The sequence below is a fragment of the Ceratotherium simum genome, chromosome 33 (assembly GCF_057802395.1).
Source record: "Ceratotherium simum simum isolate JZ-2026a chromosome 33, ASM5780239v1, whole genome shotgun sequence".
NCBI classification, from domain to species: Eukaryota; Metazoa; Chordata; class Mammalia; order Perissodactyla; family Rhinocerotidae; genus Ceratotherium; species Ceratotherium simum.
Genome location: NC_141932.1, coordinates 31,053,590 through 31,071,250, shown reverse-complemented (window position 1 = coordinate 31,071,250; position 17,661 = coordinate 31,053,590). Strand labels below are relative to the sequence as shown.

General features: G+C 49.6%; 1 protein-coding gene across 2 annotated transcripts in view; it reads left to right on the top strand.

Annotated features, from left to right (window-relative positions):
• Nucleotides 1-17,661, top strand: part of ZNF536 (zinc finger protein 536) — a 171,464-nt gene that overhangs the window by 132,685 nt on the left and 21,118 nt on the right. For both annotated transcript variants that reach the window (XM_087421866.1, XM_014794865.2), the window contains exon 3: nucleotides 16,978-17,130. In XM_087421866.1, the coding sequence (XP_087277992.1) occupies nucleotides 16,978-17,130 (153 nt within the window). The remainder of the gene's footprint in view (nucleotides 1-16,977; nucleotides 17,131-17,661) is intronic.

The following is a 17,661-nucleotide window of genomic DNA, read 5'->3' as shown; positions in this document are numbered from 1 at the left end:
ACTCAGGACTGAGTGCTTTCTTAGCATCCTCGTTCCCTGGCTGGCAGGGGCCAGCTGCAGGCTGTCCTGGTCGGGTGCTGTGTGCAGCCCGTAAGTGCCCACTGGCTTCCTGTGGGGGAGCAACACGCCTAGCCGGGTGGGGTGTCATGAGCCAGGTACTGTTTCTACCCTCAGGGTGGTCCTTGACCCCTGAAAGGATTTGCTTTGCCTTTGAAGCTTAGCAGATTGTGCCAAATGGCATATGTTTTCAAAGCGATTTCCCAGAGGAGACGAGCCCAGGCCTCAGACACACCCCTTCTACTTTCCTCCATAGATCACTCGATTGGAGCGTTTGTCATCATTGGAGTGGGTGGTTAGCGAGAGGCTATTCAGTTTACCCCCACCCTCAGAGAAAGAGCCTGTTTACACCCGACCCCCTCCCCTTCGTCTTGTCAGCGTGGCGGGTGGAAGGCTGGGGTGCACGCTCTCTGTCTGACTTGTTTTCGGGGAATGAGTCTACGATGGCACTCGTGTCTGGCAGCCAGAGGCTTGGGGTCCTGGGGGACTTCAGAAGACTCAGAATGAGCAAGAAAAACGCTGTGATTGTGTTGGAGCAAAGAAGAGTGGCAGAATAGAAGAGTGAGCAGTAGACGGGAAGGCGGGGTCTCCACCTCCGGGGACATGACTCCCCTGTGGCAGGCTCCACTGCTGCTGCCCTACTAATATCCTTCGTGTGGCTTCTCCGGGGAGATGGTTTTTCTCCTGCATCAAGACCTGCTTGATGTCTTCTGCTGGGTGTCAGAGAGCACCGCCTCCCCCAGCCCAGCCACCCTCCAGACTGGGCTCCCGTGCTGCCTTCCTGAAGCCCGCTTCTCAACTCCCACACAGCAGCCCTTTGCATCCCTTCAGCTCCATTTGAACCCGCCACGTCATGAACACCGTTAACACCGCAGTCGACATCAGTCCCTCGGGGGCTCACGGCTCTGGCTTGGGGGTCAGGAGACCTTGGCTGCAGTCTGCTTTGCCTTCAGTAGCTGTGTGAGCCTAGACTAGGTGTTCAAGCTCTGTGAACCTGTTTCCTCTTCTGTACAATGGGGATAATAATACGTCCTTCCTGATAAGTTAGCTGCTGTCATGGTAGCAATCATAGTCTTTGGTATTCATTTTAACACTAGTTGGTCCATATTTCATTATCATTATTATTATTGTTATTATTTTCCATGTATTTATTTTGCCCACCCACAGGCTTGCTCCTTCAGGGTAAAACTCTCAGCCTGTGATCTTCCTCATTGGAAGTGTTGCATGCTGTTGGCACAAAGGATGTCAGCCAGTGCCCTGTGGTCGACCGCGGGAGCAGGGGACACCTCTGGGGCTCTGGGGCTGTGGCTCAGCCCCATGGCCACACGTCCATGGGAACGGTGTAGGAGCAGATGCCCAAGTGCTTCCTGCCCTTCTGCTCCTTAAAGTCCCAGAAATCAAAGGTCATGCAGAAAGGGACCCAGTTGAGGAAACTACACAGGCCAGAGCTTTGTCCCCAAAGGGGTAAGGGTGGAAAGGAAAAGCAGGTTCTGTCGACGTGTTGGCTGTGATCCAGGTTCTCCCAGACAAACAAGGACCATGGAGAGAACTCGCCCCTCACCGCACGATGCAGACGTCAGCCTGGGGGTCCCGGGTGCCTCCTCTGCGTCCACCGCAGTGCTCCTGGGCACCTGCTCCGGTGGCCCGCCTGCTCTGCTCTATGTGCCCGGCTTCTGTCTCCATAACACTGTGCCTGGCACAGAGCAGGCATCCGCTAATACTTGTTGGCTGGAGAATCCAGTCACATCCAAGCAAATACTGGAGGCACAAAGCAGTGAGAAATGAGGTCAGAAAGTCTAAAGTCTTTTCAGTTAGTTGGGCAGATCTGCCTTTCTCCTTGAAGAAGCCGTACGAAGAAAGCCCTGGAGGAGATAATAACAGTGTCTTTCACAATGGAAAGGTCAACCAACATGTGTTTATTGAGTGACTCTGTGGGCCAGCCCTTCATGCGGCTGTGTAGGTGATTACGAGACAGGCAGACCCACGGGGTCCTCTTGGTAAGCAGGCTGGAATCAAAACACAAGAGAAAAATTAGTGGGCAGCCCAGAGCAGCAGGTCGTTGTGTAGAAATGTCCAGAAAAGGCTCAGAGGATGGTGTGTGCTGAGGAGGCCACGGAGTGAGGTTGGGCAGGAACGCTTGAAGAGGCAGAAAGGAGGGGGTTGGATGCTCCACGCCTGGAGAAGACAGTCAGGTGTGGCGAGAGAGATCCAGGCCGGTGCCGCAGCAGAGAATGTGGCGGAGTCCCCTCCGCTGGGGCCAGCAGCTGAGTCCTGGGACAGGGTCTTCAAACTGCCTGGCTCTCTGGTTGCTCCTCCTCTCTCTCTGCTCATTGCCCTTCCTGCTGAGGCCTCTTTGAAATTTGACTAAGGTTGTGAGCGCGTGTTTCAGCATTTCTGGATGCAATTTGGTATGATAGCAAAGAATCAAAGGATATTTGCTATCACTTTAAAGTATGTTTCTCTCCCTCTTCCTCTGAGCACCTGACCCCACAATCATTGCTGGCTTTGAAATAATAGACCCATCATAATTATGAGAATTAGTCTGGAGGCTTCTGCCTTATTTGCTCAACTGAGGTTATGGAGGCTGTCTTTAGAGGTGGAAAGGGTGTCTGGGATCATCTCGGCTGAGATGGCAAATTCAGAGTGATGCCTGCAGGCTGGAGGGCAGCCAGGTAGTGAGGATAAGGGAGGGACTGGGTGGGGAGGAGGCACCCACTGCCCAGCCCACCAGCCACTGCTCTTTAGGACTGTGGACCCTGTTTTGTGAGAGAACAGGAGAAGCTGGAAACTGGGACTACGCGTGAAATGCCCCGAATTCGTAAATGTTAAAAACAAATTTGGCAACTGAAACCCTGTGTGATGACCATCTGTGATCTCGATTGGAGTGTACCCCCACATGTTGCAGAAGTGGAAACAGAGGACCAGGCCCAGGGAAGGACGTGGGCCAGGTCAGTAAGGTAGTGGGCACTTGTGTTCCCTCTGCCTCCCTGGTCCGAGTCCCAAGGTGTGGTGTCCAAGACTAGGAGCCTTCCATCAGCATGCCGCCCACACTGCCTGCTTTTTTCCAGAGGCTTCTGCTTGTCCTTGGCCAAGGATGGCTGGGAGCCTCTCTGTGGCTTTGAACCCATGGTGCCTGATTCAGTCAACACTCTGAATACATGGTACCGGGTACTGCTGTCACCTGGCGGCTGGCTCTGTAACCGCCCCTTCCAGGCAGTGGGGCAGCTGCAGTGTGACAGCCCCGGGCGGCAGGCAGGGAGGCTCTTAAGGAGGGTGGCTTTGGTGTTCTTATAAGGTATCAAAGGAATAGAGTGAGAGTTAATGCAGAACTCTTTTTTTGACTTAATTTATTATAATATATGTGGCTAAAATGTAGATCACACTGCTGTTTTGGATCTCCGCTTTGATTCCCAAAATTGCAATCATGATAGGTGGGTTATAACCGTGCTTTAACATACAGATGAGGAAATGTATTCCTGGGCAATTTTCCCCTAAGGAGAAGTCAGAGGAGAAGGGGCAGGAGTTTTGAATAACCTTGCACCATTTAGGTGTCTCTCTCGGTTATGGGATAGAAATTAGCATCACAGGACTCTGTGTTGTGAATGCAGCGTTGTTTTGAATATTAGCATGGAAGGGTTTCCAAAGGGAAGGGAGAAGGTGATTTTCCATATTAAAGAAAAAGTCACCAGTATCTAATCAAGCAAAGTGGTGTTGCATTGTCAAATTGTTATTTATTCAAAAAAATATGAAGTGCCTACTATGTGCCAGCTACCTTGCTAGAGAGTGGGGTTGCCATGGAAACCAGACAGACCAAAGGTGTGCTGGGGAAGTGAGCAGGAGCAGTAAATATGGGGTGGTGCCCTCCTAGGGGTGAGCTGGGGAAGGGGGACAGAAGGGAGGGATGGGGGCTGTGAGAGGGCCTGGAGGGCCGCGGGTTCCAGGCTGAGGGGCAGGAGCGTCCAGTAGGCACCACACAGATGGGAAGGCAGAGTGTTCTTCCGCGTTCTGGCGGTGCACGCAGAGCACCCGGTGGCGGGACGCCCCCAAGAGCATATGTCTGGACAGACATTTTCCTCAGGCCTAGAAACTCAGCAGAAGTACTGAGGCAGAACAAAGGGCCCCACGTGTTGCCCCTGGGCCTGGGCTCTGCTCTCTGCACCAGCATCGGTCCTGGGCCAGCACCCGCCCCGCCTCTCCCTGCCCCCGAGGTTCTGCCCACCTGCCGCCCCCAGCCCAGCGTCTGGGGCAGGGCTCCCGAGAGCTGCCGGCCTTGCTGCAGAACAGAACAGAACAGTCTCTGTACAGGTATCAGGCCTGGCCGGGCAGGCGCGGACAGGGCAGGGCCTGCGATGGAGGAGTTGTGGGCAGTCTTGAGCAGCGTGGGGGGGCAGTGGGTGAGGCTCGGGCGACCAAGCCAAGTTCTCCACCTAGGGACTCAGACCCTGGCGGGGCGAGCCCTGCACCATCTCAAGGAGAGCCTGGAGGAGCAGCCCGGAGTCCCAGGAGGCGTGGCTGGGGAGCTGGCTGCGGCTACACAGAGACCACACTGCCGGCATCTGCCCCTCATCTGGGGACGGCAGGCCGCAGCGCCCCGCACAGTGCAGGTCACCTGCGCTCAGTGTGACGAGGGCCGGGTCAGCAGAGGCCAGGGAAGAACTTAGAGGGAAAAGACGGCCTCCTGTGATTACGCTAATGTGGAATGGTTGCCAGCCTCCCCAACACCAGTCGTTCATTCATTCATTCAGTCACGCATTCAGTGGGTCAGTCACCAGGATTCACCAAGCACTCACTCTGTGCCAGGAGGTTTTAGGAACACAAGAGTGGGAAAAATAGACCCATCCCAGCCTTTAAAGAATAGACAGGCTAGGGGGACAGACAGAAATTAAGCGGATGTCACAGGCACACACAAAGTACCAAACTCTGAGAGGTGTCATGAGGGGTGTTGTGGGGTCATGAGGGCGGACTTGACTTAGTCTGGGAGGGGGCTGACCATTTGAAGAGTTCCTGGGGATTCCATTATATGAATCATTACCTGCTGGTTTATCCTGGTTATCTGTGTTGTGAGTACTTTGGACCTGGGTGGGTGAGGGGGACTGTCTGTTGGGAATCTACCAGATGCCCTTTCCTCACATGATCTCACTTGGTTTTCATAAGGGATTGCAAATAGGTGCCATTGTTCCCACCTTACAGACAGTGTTTGGAGGGTGGGCAGGGTTAGGAAGCGTTTATAGACACATAGCTGGAAGAGGCAGGGCCAGATTGGAACCCAGAGCTGGCCGTCTCAGAGCCAGTGACTTTCCCACTCTGCAGGGCTTAGGTGGATTGGGGCCTTGCAAACCCACTGTTTCATGAAACACTCAGATTCCTTTGTGATAAGTACCATTATCCAATTATTATCCAATTTTACAGACAAGGAAACTAAAACTCAGGAAGCTTCAGCACTTTTCTCAGGACCACAGAATTGAGATTTGAACTCAGATCTTGGAGTCAAACAAATCTTCGTGTTTTGAGGTGTTCTAATGCTCGAGCTGGCCCCATCAGGCCGGGCAGTCTCTGCACATGCCTGGGGCCCTTGCAGACACTTTGTTCCAGCCTGCTGCCCTCTCCCCCAACGACACGGCTGCCTGTTCTTGCCCCTCCTTCCCGGGGGCTCCTTGGAGGACACACTCATCTTGCCTGGAAAGTTCGCTTTGAGAAATTTGCCAACACTTGATACTTTTATCTGTGATCAAAGGAGGAATGAGCAGACTTGACCTTCCTATTAGAAGCTGATACCCAGGAAGTTAGTCCCGCCTGGAGCTCAGTTCATTTATTCACACTTCATTCATTCATGCACGTGTTGGGTGAATAGTGGTTAGATGCCTGCTATGGGCCAGAAGTGGAGAAGGAGGAATCGCAGCCTTGTCTTCTGCAAGTTACAGGCTGGAAGGAAAGCTGGTGTCAGAGAAGAACAGATCCAGACTCTTTACCTGGCCAGAGAAGCTAGTTGAGGGCCCACTCAGGATGTGCTCGGGAGCCACCTGAGATTTGTAACACGGCCTGATTTGTAACTGAGAAAGGTCACTCGTCTGGATATTGGAGGAAAGCAAAGTTGCCTCTTAAGAACTATCAGCCTCTTGCCAATCTCTACGAGGGGGAAAACAGTGAAAACTTTGCTGAAAGTGTCACAGTCCACTGTCCTTCCAGCAGCATGGGGCATCAGCCTTGCCAGGATACAGACACTGGATGGGGAGGGCCATTCCCCAGGGCATCGGCTCTGGCTTTGTTTTGCCTGCAGGTACCAAGGCAAAGGACGGTGGGGTATTCTTGGCTGTCTCCTTGGCTCCTCCACTCTGTGGCCTGAGCCAAGGCCGAAGGATTTGTCCTTTGGAGATCCACTAGCTGGGCAACAGATCTCCGGAAAGATCTATGTGCCGTGACAGGCAAAGCTGGATAGATTTTTTTTTTTTTTTTTGCTAATTTTTATATGTCAACTAAGGTATTTATTACTGCAAGGTATTGAAAGGTTCAGCAATTATTCAGAAAAATTTTAAATCTTGATCCAGTGATAGTGCTTATCTGCTAAATGTTTTCAAATTAAAAGGGCTGGGTAAGTCAGTGCAGCTCACAAATGGCAGTAACTTCAGAGCTGGCAATTGACACTTGTTTTCTGCCACTGTTTACTCTTCAATAAAAAATGCATATTTACCATAGCAACCTCCTGATCACGTGGTGCCCTGTCTTACCCGCTACCCTCTAAAACAGAATAACTTCTTAAAGAGACACATACATCCTAATATGCATGCTTTTCAGATGCAAAAATCTGTTCTTTATAAGGAAGCCCTTTTTCCTGGGATTTAATGCTAATAAACATGTCATGTTTATAGAAATCATTTTGGTCCCATGTCTTAAATTTTAAGGCGTTCTTTCTGGAAATCATATTAAAATTACTCTTAGAAGGGCTTTCGATTATCTTGCAAGTTTGCCAATTATTTATTTTAATACAGTTCTAAAATATATATATATATATTTGCATTTATACACACACACACACGTATATATATTTTTCAAACTGCAGCCATTAGTATCCTCTGGATGGGAGTTTGGTGTAGATTCCAAGGACCTGCTGCTTCATCTGTGATTAAAGATTGTCATCTCTGCGAAGCTCAGTTGCAGCCTGACTTGTTTCTCACTGTTAACTTGGGAGAATCGCTGGTGTCTTCAGAGCCTTGGAGAAACCGCTCCAACTTGGACTTCCCAGGAAATGAACGTGCCCCTCATTCCGGACTTTGCGCATGTGTCTGGTCCTCAGCGTGGGGCTGGTGGGGTGAGGAGCACTGTCGTCACAGGTCTATGCCCTCCCCGCCATGCCGGCCACATAGAACGTGCCCCTTTGGCAATGTTCATGTTAAAAGCTACTATTAATTGGAGCACATCTTGTACCAGGCACCTTGCTAAATGAATTATTACGACTATCCCCATTTTTCAGATAAGGAAACGGAACCTCAGAGGGATTATGTAATTTGCCCAGAATTACTCTTCTAAGAATTGGTAGAACTTGGTTTTGACCTGAAGCCTTTGGACTGCAAACCCTTTCTGCTTAATCTGTGGTTGGAAACTTCCTGTCAGACGTAAGCCTGGAAGAACAAGTGGGGATGAGCCGGAGCAGCCTTTGGAGAAGGAGGCAGTGAGCAGACTTCCTCCTCAGAATGTTACTCCAGCCGGGATTCCACACGGCCTCCGTCTCAGCATAGTTTGGAGCACCCTTCCCCCTCTGGTCTTCACCTGCACCTGGCAGCCACATACCCCTGTGCCGCTGGTCTCTCTGGATGCCACAGCCCTGGGGACAGGCAGCATGGCTGTGTGACCAGAGCAGTGGTCAGTGCCCCTCTGGGGCGCCTCAGCAGGCTGGGGGTCGGGGCGCATCTGAACTGGGCCTGGTGGATTTTTAAAATTCCTTTCAGCCACATGCAGACCAATCTGAAAAACAAGAACATATTGTGACTCTGTTATGCTTAGTGGCTTTGGGGGGAAATCCGATTGTGAAGTGAGGCAGGGCTCTCCGTGGCGAAGTGGCATTGTGACCCGAACTTGGAGGAGGAGAATTGCCAGGCCCCATGCCCTGGCCGGCCAATCCGACTGCAGCATGTCCATAAGCCATTTCATAGTGGTCCATCATGAATGCCTGCGTGCTGCCTCAACAGATGCTTTAAAATGGTGCATGTGCCTCCCGTGCAAACTCAAGTCAGCCCCGAACTGCACACACACGCAAGTGGGGAGAGGTAATTGCTTATCATGTATCTCTTTGTTCCAGACACTTTTATAAAAGAGTATGTATTATGTATGGTGTGACCTTCAAATGTCAGGAATGTGTTGTGCAATAAACTGTCAATATTTGTGGTTATAAGGTGCTAGATGACTTTTACAATAATTGGAACGGCTGTATTAAAAGCTTGGATCACTCAGCTGGTTAAAGAGAAAGACACAGGCCAGTGTTCATCAGGGACTTGCCTTCTGCCAACGATTAAATGAAAGATATTGCAAGGTGCTTAAGATGTCTTCTTTGTTTAAAAAAGAATATGGCAAAACACATCCCCAGGGGAGGCGTTATCACCGAGTCCTCCCTCGCCTTCAGTGCGCAGGATTCCCAGGAGAAACCTCAGCCACAAGTTATGGCGACTGACCAAGTGCATTTTAGAAAGGATGGGTCCAGCTTGTTCTCAGTGCCACTTAGGTGAGAATTCCTTGAAACACACCCGGCCGGCCGTCAGAGGTCTCCTCCAGTCTTCTCCCACCCTCCCACCTCACCTGTAAATGAGGGGGCTGTAAATTATCTTAAGAGGATCTTAAAAGCTATAGTTTTTTTTTAGTGAAAATAAATTATGTAGAAATCTTTTGGGAATTTATGCTTTAGTGAAAGTAGAGGCTTCTGTAGTTTTTTTTTTAAAGAAAGGAGGACTTAATTTAAATTATGAAAACGGGAAGGCATAACAAATATTTTGCAATAATTATAAGAGTAATTGGGGCATGGATTACTTTAAAAATAGCTGTTTTACTCTGCTCTTGTATTGATTAACGTCTCTTTATGCATATGGGAGGCTGTATCTCCTCACGACAGTGAGATCTTCCTTTTTAGCCAGGAAGTGGTCAAATGAGATAGTGGAAGGTGCCTCAACAACATGCCCCCACCTTCTAAAAAGCCCACTTGTGGTCTTGCTGATTGTGATTGTGTGTTTGTGGTTCCTTCCACCTGAATGGAGAGAGAGATGCAGACACTGAGAGGCCACCTCCTCCAGGAAGCCTCCCCGGGCTCCCCTGACCTTCTGCCCACCCTGCTGGTATCACAGTGCAGCCCCTGAGGGTGCTGAGCACTTTGGTGCATTTCCGGTGTTTTGCTGGTGTCTGCCCAGTTCCTTTCAGGCTACTTGAAGTAGCTTCCCTCTTACAGTCAGGAACTGATTTTAGCCTCTGAATTCCAACTTGCTTGCCTCCTCTAAGTCTTTTATTTATTGAAAAAAGCATGTACAATTTTAAGAAATGTAGGTGTCCAGCTCCTGCTGTGGGCTGAGTACCTCCCACGTGCTGGGGATATGCACCAACCGGTAGTAAATGACCCCTGTTCCCGTGGAGCTCGTGTGGGGAGGGACAGGCCGTGAGCAGACAAGCACATAGGTCGGTTAGAGTCTGCCGATGCTGAGAAGGGAACTAGAGAGAGCGTGCTGGGAGCTGGGGGTCGGGGAGACTCCCTCAGACAGCATGGTCAGAGACGCCTCTCCCAGCAGGTGAACTAAAGCCTGAATGAATGAAAGCCGTGTGAACTCTGGGGGAAGAGAATTCCAGATGGAGGGGCAGCAGGAACAAGGCCCTAGGTTGGGAACCAGCTAGGAGGGCTTGAGAGGCCAGCAAGATGGGGGCTGGAGGACAGTCAGGGGTCAGGATGAGGTCAGAGCGGTAGCGGGGGCCACGTAGGCAGTGGATTGGAGACCATGAGAAGGATTTGGGGGTTATTGTAAAGAGCGATGGGACCAATGGCCTGTCCCTTCCCTGCACTAACCAGGCTTTTCCCAGGAGAGGGCAGCTCCCTGGGCCGGCCCTCTCCAGACTTGTTCTCCTGCCTGGTCCTCCCCACCCAGGCCAGATCAGAGGTGATCCTGCTCTGCACTGGTTCACTGGAACCAGCCCACCATCCCTGACCAGGCCAGAGGGAAGAGAGGGGCGTGCAGAACCCGAGGAGACCCATCACACCAGGTGTCTTGTCGCAGGTTGATTCTGTGATCCCAAATCTTGCCCACTGCATCCGCAGTCACAGTCCCTGGGCTGGGAACTAAAACTGTGTGTGCCCACAGCCGACTCTGAGGGCCTTGGGAGACCTGGCAACCCAAGGATTACAGAGGATGTTGCAACAGCAGCATCACGCAGTGCCAAAGGGAAGAGACCCCATGGGTGGCCCCATCACCAGCAGGGAGTTCTGCACTCTCTCCGACAATTAGGAAAGGGCTCTTGGGTTGGGTAAAACCAGAAACACATTTGGCCCACAGTGCTTGATTCTGAAGCCCTTGTGTATTTTAAGGGAAATTTAATCCATGTGTTTCTGATTCATTTTCACTTAACTCATCAAAATGTTGCTTTAGAGAAGCTATTTGAGATCCTACTATCTTATCTTTTTTTCTCCAAATTTTAGCCTTTTAATGACCTGTTTCCCCAATTCCAGAAATCCTATCTCGCCAGAAGCAAATGGAGCTGTGCATAGTTTTGAGTTTGGGTTGAAGGTGAGAAAAGGCAGCCATAGAGAACATTCCACCTTTCCACCTCTCTGCACAGGGATCAGCCCTCCAGCCCTGGGCCTTGCTAGTGAGCCCAGCCCAGGCCTGATCGTAAGAACCAAAGGGAAGCTGGCGGTTGCCTTCTCCCAAGTGGACATCCTTTTCTAAAATAGCTCTCTATTTAAACAAATACTTTTGCCAATCCATATTAATGCTTAACTGTTTAACATGACTATATACGGCCATCATAAACCAGACAACTTTGATGAAACAACAGAGACACCAAATTAACACTGACCCAAGGCCTGAGTCATGTCTTCCAAGAGTTAAGTAGAATTGTTTACAGTAATGTTATAATTTGTATGCATACCATTAATTTAAAATCATTTTTAAAAATAAAAGGAACTCTTCACTTAACCAGGAATCTCTACCACACTAATCATTGTTTTATTCGAGTCTGTTAATTTTAAAGCTTTCAAAATAAGGGAAAGTGTTAAGCTTTTAAGAGGAACTATACACTCCTTTGGACTTTCTCCAAGGTGTTAGTTACTTCTCCTTCCCTGAAAAGTTCTTAAAGCATGGGTATATGTGGACAAAGAAATTTAAAAGATGTGATTTTTTGGTGTCCTGCTCACCCTTAGACCCCACAAATAGTTTTTGTCTTCATTAATGAGGTGAGAGCTGTGCTTTTGAGATGTTCTTTGCACAAGGCAGACTTTCAGAATTAACTGCATAACTCATCTGGGAAAATGTATTCACTGTTATACTAGAAATTCCAAAGAAATTAAAAAACATGGCATTTTGTGTCATCAAGTAGTAAATGCTCAGGTATACAGACAGCTACCTTACCCATGTGGGGTTGCTGAGATAACTCTCCATTCACTGCAAGGACTTACCATCATCATCATCATCACCATCATCATCATCGTCATTGTCATCATCATTAAAATTTTTTTGTGTGTGTGTGAGGAAGATCAGCCCTGTGCTAACATCTCCAATCCACCTCTTTTTTTGCTGAGGAAGACTGGCCCTGGGCTAACATCGTGCCCATCTTCCTCCACTTTATATGGGATCCTGCCACAGCATGGCCTGCCAAGTGGTTGTGCACACCCGGGATCCGAGCCGGCCAACCCCGGGCCCCTGCAGCAGAGCGCGCGCACTTAACCGCTTGTGCCACCGGGCCGGCCCCTCATTATAATTTTTTTTTAATGGAAATCTTTCCAAAATGTTCTGGCAGTTAGGATGAAGTGAGAGCTGAGAATACATGCACAATTTAGAGAGAAACCTCTCTGTGCTTCCTCTTGTTTGCCTCACTCTGCCTCTTTGGTCTCTCTCTGGTTCTTGTCCTCTCTCTCACTGTGTGAATTAATAGGATGACCTGGAATATTGAGTATCAACCCAGAACACCTCACCAGTAGAAGACTGACTCTTCTTAGTCAGTTCTGAGCCCCTCCCACAATGACGGCTCTCCAAATCTCCGTGGCTTAATAGAACCAAGATTTTTTTCTCATTCATACAAAGTCTGATGTGGGTGGGCTCCCATCCATCGGGTGACTGAGCGACCCAGGCATTGTCCATTTTGTGATTCTGCCACCTCAACCCTTGTGTTGCAAGGTTACCGTGGTGGACAAGAGAGGGAGGAGGCGGCGGCCTGCTGTCTCTTCACTTGGTCTCAACTTAGTGCAAAGGAAGTTGGGAAAGGTAGCACATGGAATATTTAGGAGCACTTACTATCCGTCTCATAGTCGTTTCCTCCTGTATCTCGAAGACCCATCCCCGGTTTCTTATTTGGCTTGGGATGAGGATAGGGTTGGTGAATGAATGGCCAAAAGGAGGCAGTGGGTGAAGACAGCCTGTGGTGGGCCTGGAGAGGGGCCCAGGAAGTCCAGTACCCTGCATCAGATGGAACCAGGGCCCAGGGTGGGGTGAAGGGCAGCCAGGCATTTGGAACCCAGAAGGAAAAGATTCTGCCTGCTGACTCCCAAGTCAGCCTTCTTGGCAAACAAGCCTATTTTAAATACGTACCAGGGAAGCTCAGTGTTTAAAGCTAACCTGGGGGAAAATCGACCCTTAATATACAAAATTATTTCATAAACAAAGTTTTTAAATTCCAATCATATATATTAAGTGCATAATGAGGCACCCATAAATTCAAATCATATTTGTGTACAGCAAGAGAGCCAGTCTCGGGCTGGCTTCAGACGGCTGCTGATAGTATTTTGTGTGTGTCTAGGCTTTAACTTTTGAACAATTGTTTGTCTTTCTAAGCATCTGATTCTTTGTCTATCCAGTTGATGATGCCTACCAGTTGATGATGAAGATTCTAACATGATCCTTGGCCATTCTTAATCCCCCTGGCTCCTCCTTCAGCCCACCACGGTGGGACTCCCCACCCCCCCACACACTGTGAAGGCTCAGGGAAGGTCATGAACCTTCCTGTCTCCTTGATCTGGGCCAACCTGGCTGTACATTCAGAGGATTGGAACAAGTAAATGGAAATGTAGCAGGCATGGTTTCTGACTTGAAGATGAGAAAATTAAGAAGGTCAGTTGTCTGATGTCTCTTCTCCCAAATAACAGATTCTTGAAAAACAACTTGAAATCATAATTAGGTCCATCTCCTCTTGTTTTAGCAAACCATTCTCGGCTTGTAGGAACAGGAGAAAGCTTGCAGAGTGTTTGCTACCTACTACTGTTCACTTGTTCTAGGCTGAAACTCTGGAAGGGTTGCACATACAGCCTGTATCCCTCTCAAATATGATTCATTGCATCCATACAAGACATCCATTTCTGAAGAATAGATCCCATATTATTTAATGGGGTCAAAAAAAGAAACAGGGATTCCGGGAGTTATTTCTCAGCCATTTCCCCATCGTATGAGGTCCAGGGCACACCCAGGCTGAGGCTGTGTTAGGCAAGGAGATAGCTTCCCAGCCTGCAGCCAGATGTCCCAGGGACACCCCGGTCTCTAGGAGCTTTCATGGATGAGCAAGGAGGAGCAGGAGACAGGTCTGAGGCTGACCTCTGTCCACGCATTAACCTCCAGTCTACCCACCACACTTAGAGAAAGTGTCTGATCTGAGGGAAGAAATATTGCAGGTTGTAGGAAAAGGAAATTTTTTTAAAAAGCTCAAACTAGTCCACAGTCTGACAAAGGATCACAAAAGTAATTTTTCTAATGCTTCTTCCTCTCTACTGCCTGTTTCCTGGTGGAGCTGAGGAAGGACCCGTCTGTCTGGAAGCAGGCCCAGCGATGGCTTCACCTGCTGGCTGTGTGTCCAGGACTCCATCCTGGGGAATCCTACAGAAGGGCAGCCGTCAGCGCTTTTACACTCGGGGTGGGGAAGGAATCTGAGGCAGCCGCATCTTCCCTCTGAGTGAGCCGCTCGAGTTTTGGTGGGTCTGGGCTGAGTTCAGGGCGCCGTGCTCGCCGCTGCTAGCTGCCCAGGCGCAGGCGCGGACGCACGTGCCCAGGCCTGTGAGTCTGGGCCAGGCCGGCTGGAGCTTCCTCAGCCCTCTCTGTACTTGGCTTGCAGCCTCTCGGACATTTCCTGGGACCACCCACAATTCCCCTTCATCGTGGCTCAGAGTTTGTTTTTCTAGTTGGATTAGTCTAAGAGTAAACGCCATAGGCCTCTGGCCCTCCAGGAAAAAAAACATTTCTGTGTAAAGTGAAAATTAGACTCTTAAATCTGCAAAGAAAGCTGTTTATCTTACAAATTTATTCTTTTTATTGGGCCACACATATCCCAGATAGAAAGATAAAAGGAGAACAGATCTAGGCCATCACTTGGAGTGACATGCAGCGCGGCGCAGCTCGTCCTCAACTCCTGTAAAGCCTTGTCCAGCGGCGTGCCGGCCTCGTCTATGTGTTTATCTATCACGCGCCCTGGGCGAGGACTCACCGAGCGCTGCGGTGGAAATATGTCCTCCACGCTCTCTCTGTCCTGTTCTGTGCACAGCCCCACCTTGCTAGCGCTCACGGTGGGCCGCTGGAGGAAGAGTTGCGGAAGGTGCTCATGTGAGGGTCATGGAACCTGAGGCCCTGCAGTGAAGAGCAGAAGTCCACGCCTGCCCGCTCTGTGCTGAAGCCAACATCCGGGGCACTGAGCTCTGCTTGTAATTCAGATTGACAGCTATGGGCCTCCTAGTGTAAATAGGCTATCTTAACTATGTTGCAGGGAGCACTTGGGCAGAAGTTTATCAGACTCACTGTTTTCAGCTGACCTCATGACCCCACAAAAGGAAAGCCGAGTGATGGCAGGAGGGCAAATGTAACGTGTTTGAGGTTGGGGCGGGTGGGGGTGAGAAGGTGGGTAGGAGGTGGCATTCCAGCTGTTTAAACCTTGGATGTGGTTGACTAGGACTGGCATCTGGCCCGTGTTCTCCTGGGCTGTTGGCAAACTGGCTCTTTACGACCCTACTGGCCTCACCTGCAGGATGTGGTGTGCCCTGCTGTGACTGCACGTGGGACGCTGTTTGCTGTGACATTGCAATACTCTCTTGTGCCTGTTTGCCCTATCAGTAGCCATCTTTGGTCACCTTTCCACATTCGTGTGGACGACCACAAACTTAGGTCTAGGCAGGGTGAGTTCTAGATGTGGATGAACTCTGTCTTCCTACCTGTGCAAAATTATGAGAAAAAAATGCTAGGCAATTAGACCCTGTGACCAGCTCTTCCAGGGAGGGTTAGAAGAGTTGGGAGAATAGGATGAAAAGTGAGCCTTCAAAGAACTTTTCCAGGGTGACGATATCGTCCTGCATAGTCCAAACGCAGAGAGGATGCTCCAAGCCAAAGCGTTCCCACGGTTGCTCGGAGCAAACATCCAAATAAGAATTAAGTAGGTGTGCCTTCAGCCTGTTCATGGCCTATAAGTCTGTCCCTTTTGCCTGTTAGCAGAGAACACCAGGAACGGATGTTGCAAAATAAAAGCAATTTGCATTTTCCATTGCTTAGAAGGTACAAATCTTGTTTATTCCACTCTCTGCAGAACTCGCAGGTCGGCTTGTTATCCCCGAAGGTCCCTTTCTTCTCATAGTGCATCTATCGTGAGGCCCAGAGGGTGGGCTGAAGGCTGTGGGGAGGACGAAGACCTGCCAGCCTCAGGACCTTGGGTTCTGTGGCAGGCGGTCAGCCTCCAGCTGTGCAGGGCGGCCTGCAAGGCAGGAAGAAATTGAGTCCAGAGAAGAAGGCTCGTGCCTCCCCTGCCCGGAGATGCAGATTCCCAGCTCCTGCCTTGCTCCCCTGATGTCTCCTCTTCGGCAGTGTGATGTCAGGCCTCGGGGGTTGCAGTAACGTATCCTCCAACCACTAGATATTTTCACAGTTTTATTTACTATTATGTCCCATCATTTCTGTGCAGAAGGCAGCCGTATGTAAATTTTATTCTGTTTTCTAATGGTTTGGGTTACACAACAAATAACAGCAGGAAGGAAAATTTGTATTGATACTTTACAGAGGAAGTTCTCAAGTCACTGCACGAAGATTTAACTGCAGTGCTCTAAGTTTATGGGGGTTCTGCAGCTGAGTTTCTGCACATGACTTTGAATATGTCACTATATGTTTATCATGGGCTAATTGTGGAACTGCATTTCCATACTTTTTCTTCTCCCTTTCATGAGATTACACCAGCTAGCGATGGATACAAGACTCTACAAGAAAGAAATGATCGGTTTTGGATAATTGTCTTTCCTGTCCCAAAATAGCCGTATGTCTGCATGTCTTAGGGACTCAGCCGAGACACATCTTTTTCATTTGTTGCCGGATATAATGCAAATGTGATTTCGATCCTATGGCGAACTCTCTAGCTAGTCCATATTATAAATTAATCAGATTCAACAAACACTAACATTTTTAAACTTTTGGAAAAAAAACTATTTAATAGGAGCTAAGCAAAAGAAGAAATCAAACCAGCTGCTGACACAGCTGTTTCTTTTCTTGTGTAATTCAGTTCAATATAAAGGTACCATATGCTGCTTAAAATGATGATAGGAAAGATGAAATAATTTAAGAGAATAACAAGAAAATACATGAATTGTCAGCATTCTGTCAGATTTAAAGAATGAAATAGACAGGTGTAGTATTGACATGTTTAACTTTGTGTGGTGTTAGCAGTTTTGGTGCGAACAACTTCTGACATGTGCTGAAGTGATGTGAGAACGTTTCTCCTCCGCTGCAGACATCGGCGAGGAGGCTGGGAGATCCGCCGGTGTCCAGCAGCCAGCGCTGCTTCGCGACAGGAGCCTGGGCTCGGCCATGAAGGACTGCCCGTACTGCGGGAAGACCTTCCGGACATCCCATCACCTGAAGGTCCACCTGAGGATACACACAGGTGAGAGACCCGGTGCGTCCGGGTACCCAGCTCAGAGGAGGCCCGGGACCTCCTGTCTGGCATGGTGATGCTTTGCGTGAGGTGCTGGGATGTTTTGCTGATGGCTTCCTTCTGCTGTCCCGAAGCAGCTCCTCCCTCCCTGCTGCGGTGACCAGGAGTCTTTCAGGTGCAGGTGGCGGGAACCCAGCACAGACTCTGAGTAGAAAAAGGAAGGTGCCGCTCCCCTTCCGTCCAGGTGGGCTGGCTTTCGGCCCAGCCGGGGTTACATACCCACCTGTGGGACTGGACAGATGGAGTCAGCCCCCTCACCCTACACGGAATGGAGCATGGGTGGCTCTCTGCTGGGTCTCCTCAAAAGAAAATTGAGGTGCTCCTAACCAAACAAGGGGAAATGGCCACTAGACTACTCCGTCATTTCTCCTGTTTTGGCGTCATCCTAGCCCCCTGTAATGGGGACTTTTCTTGGTCTCTCTGCCTTGTCCCTCAGTCGTGGTTCTTTTTAGCTTTTCTGCTAGTTGTATGCATGTTGCC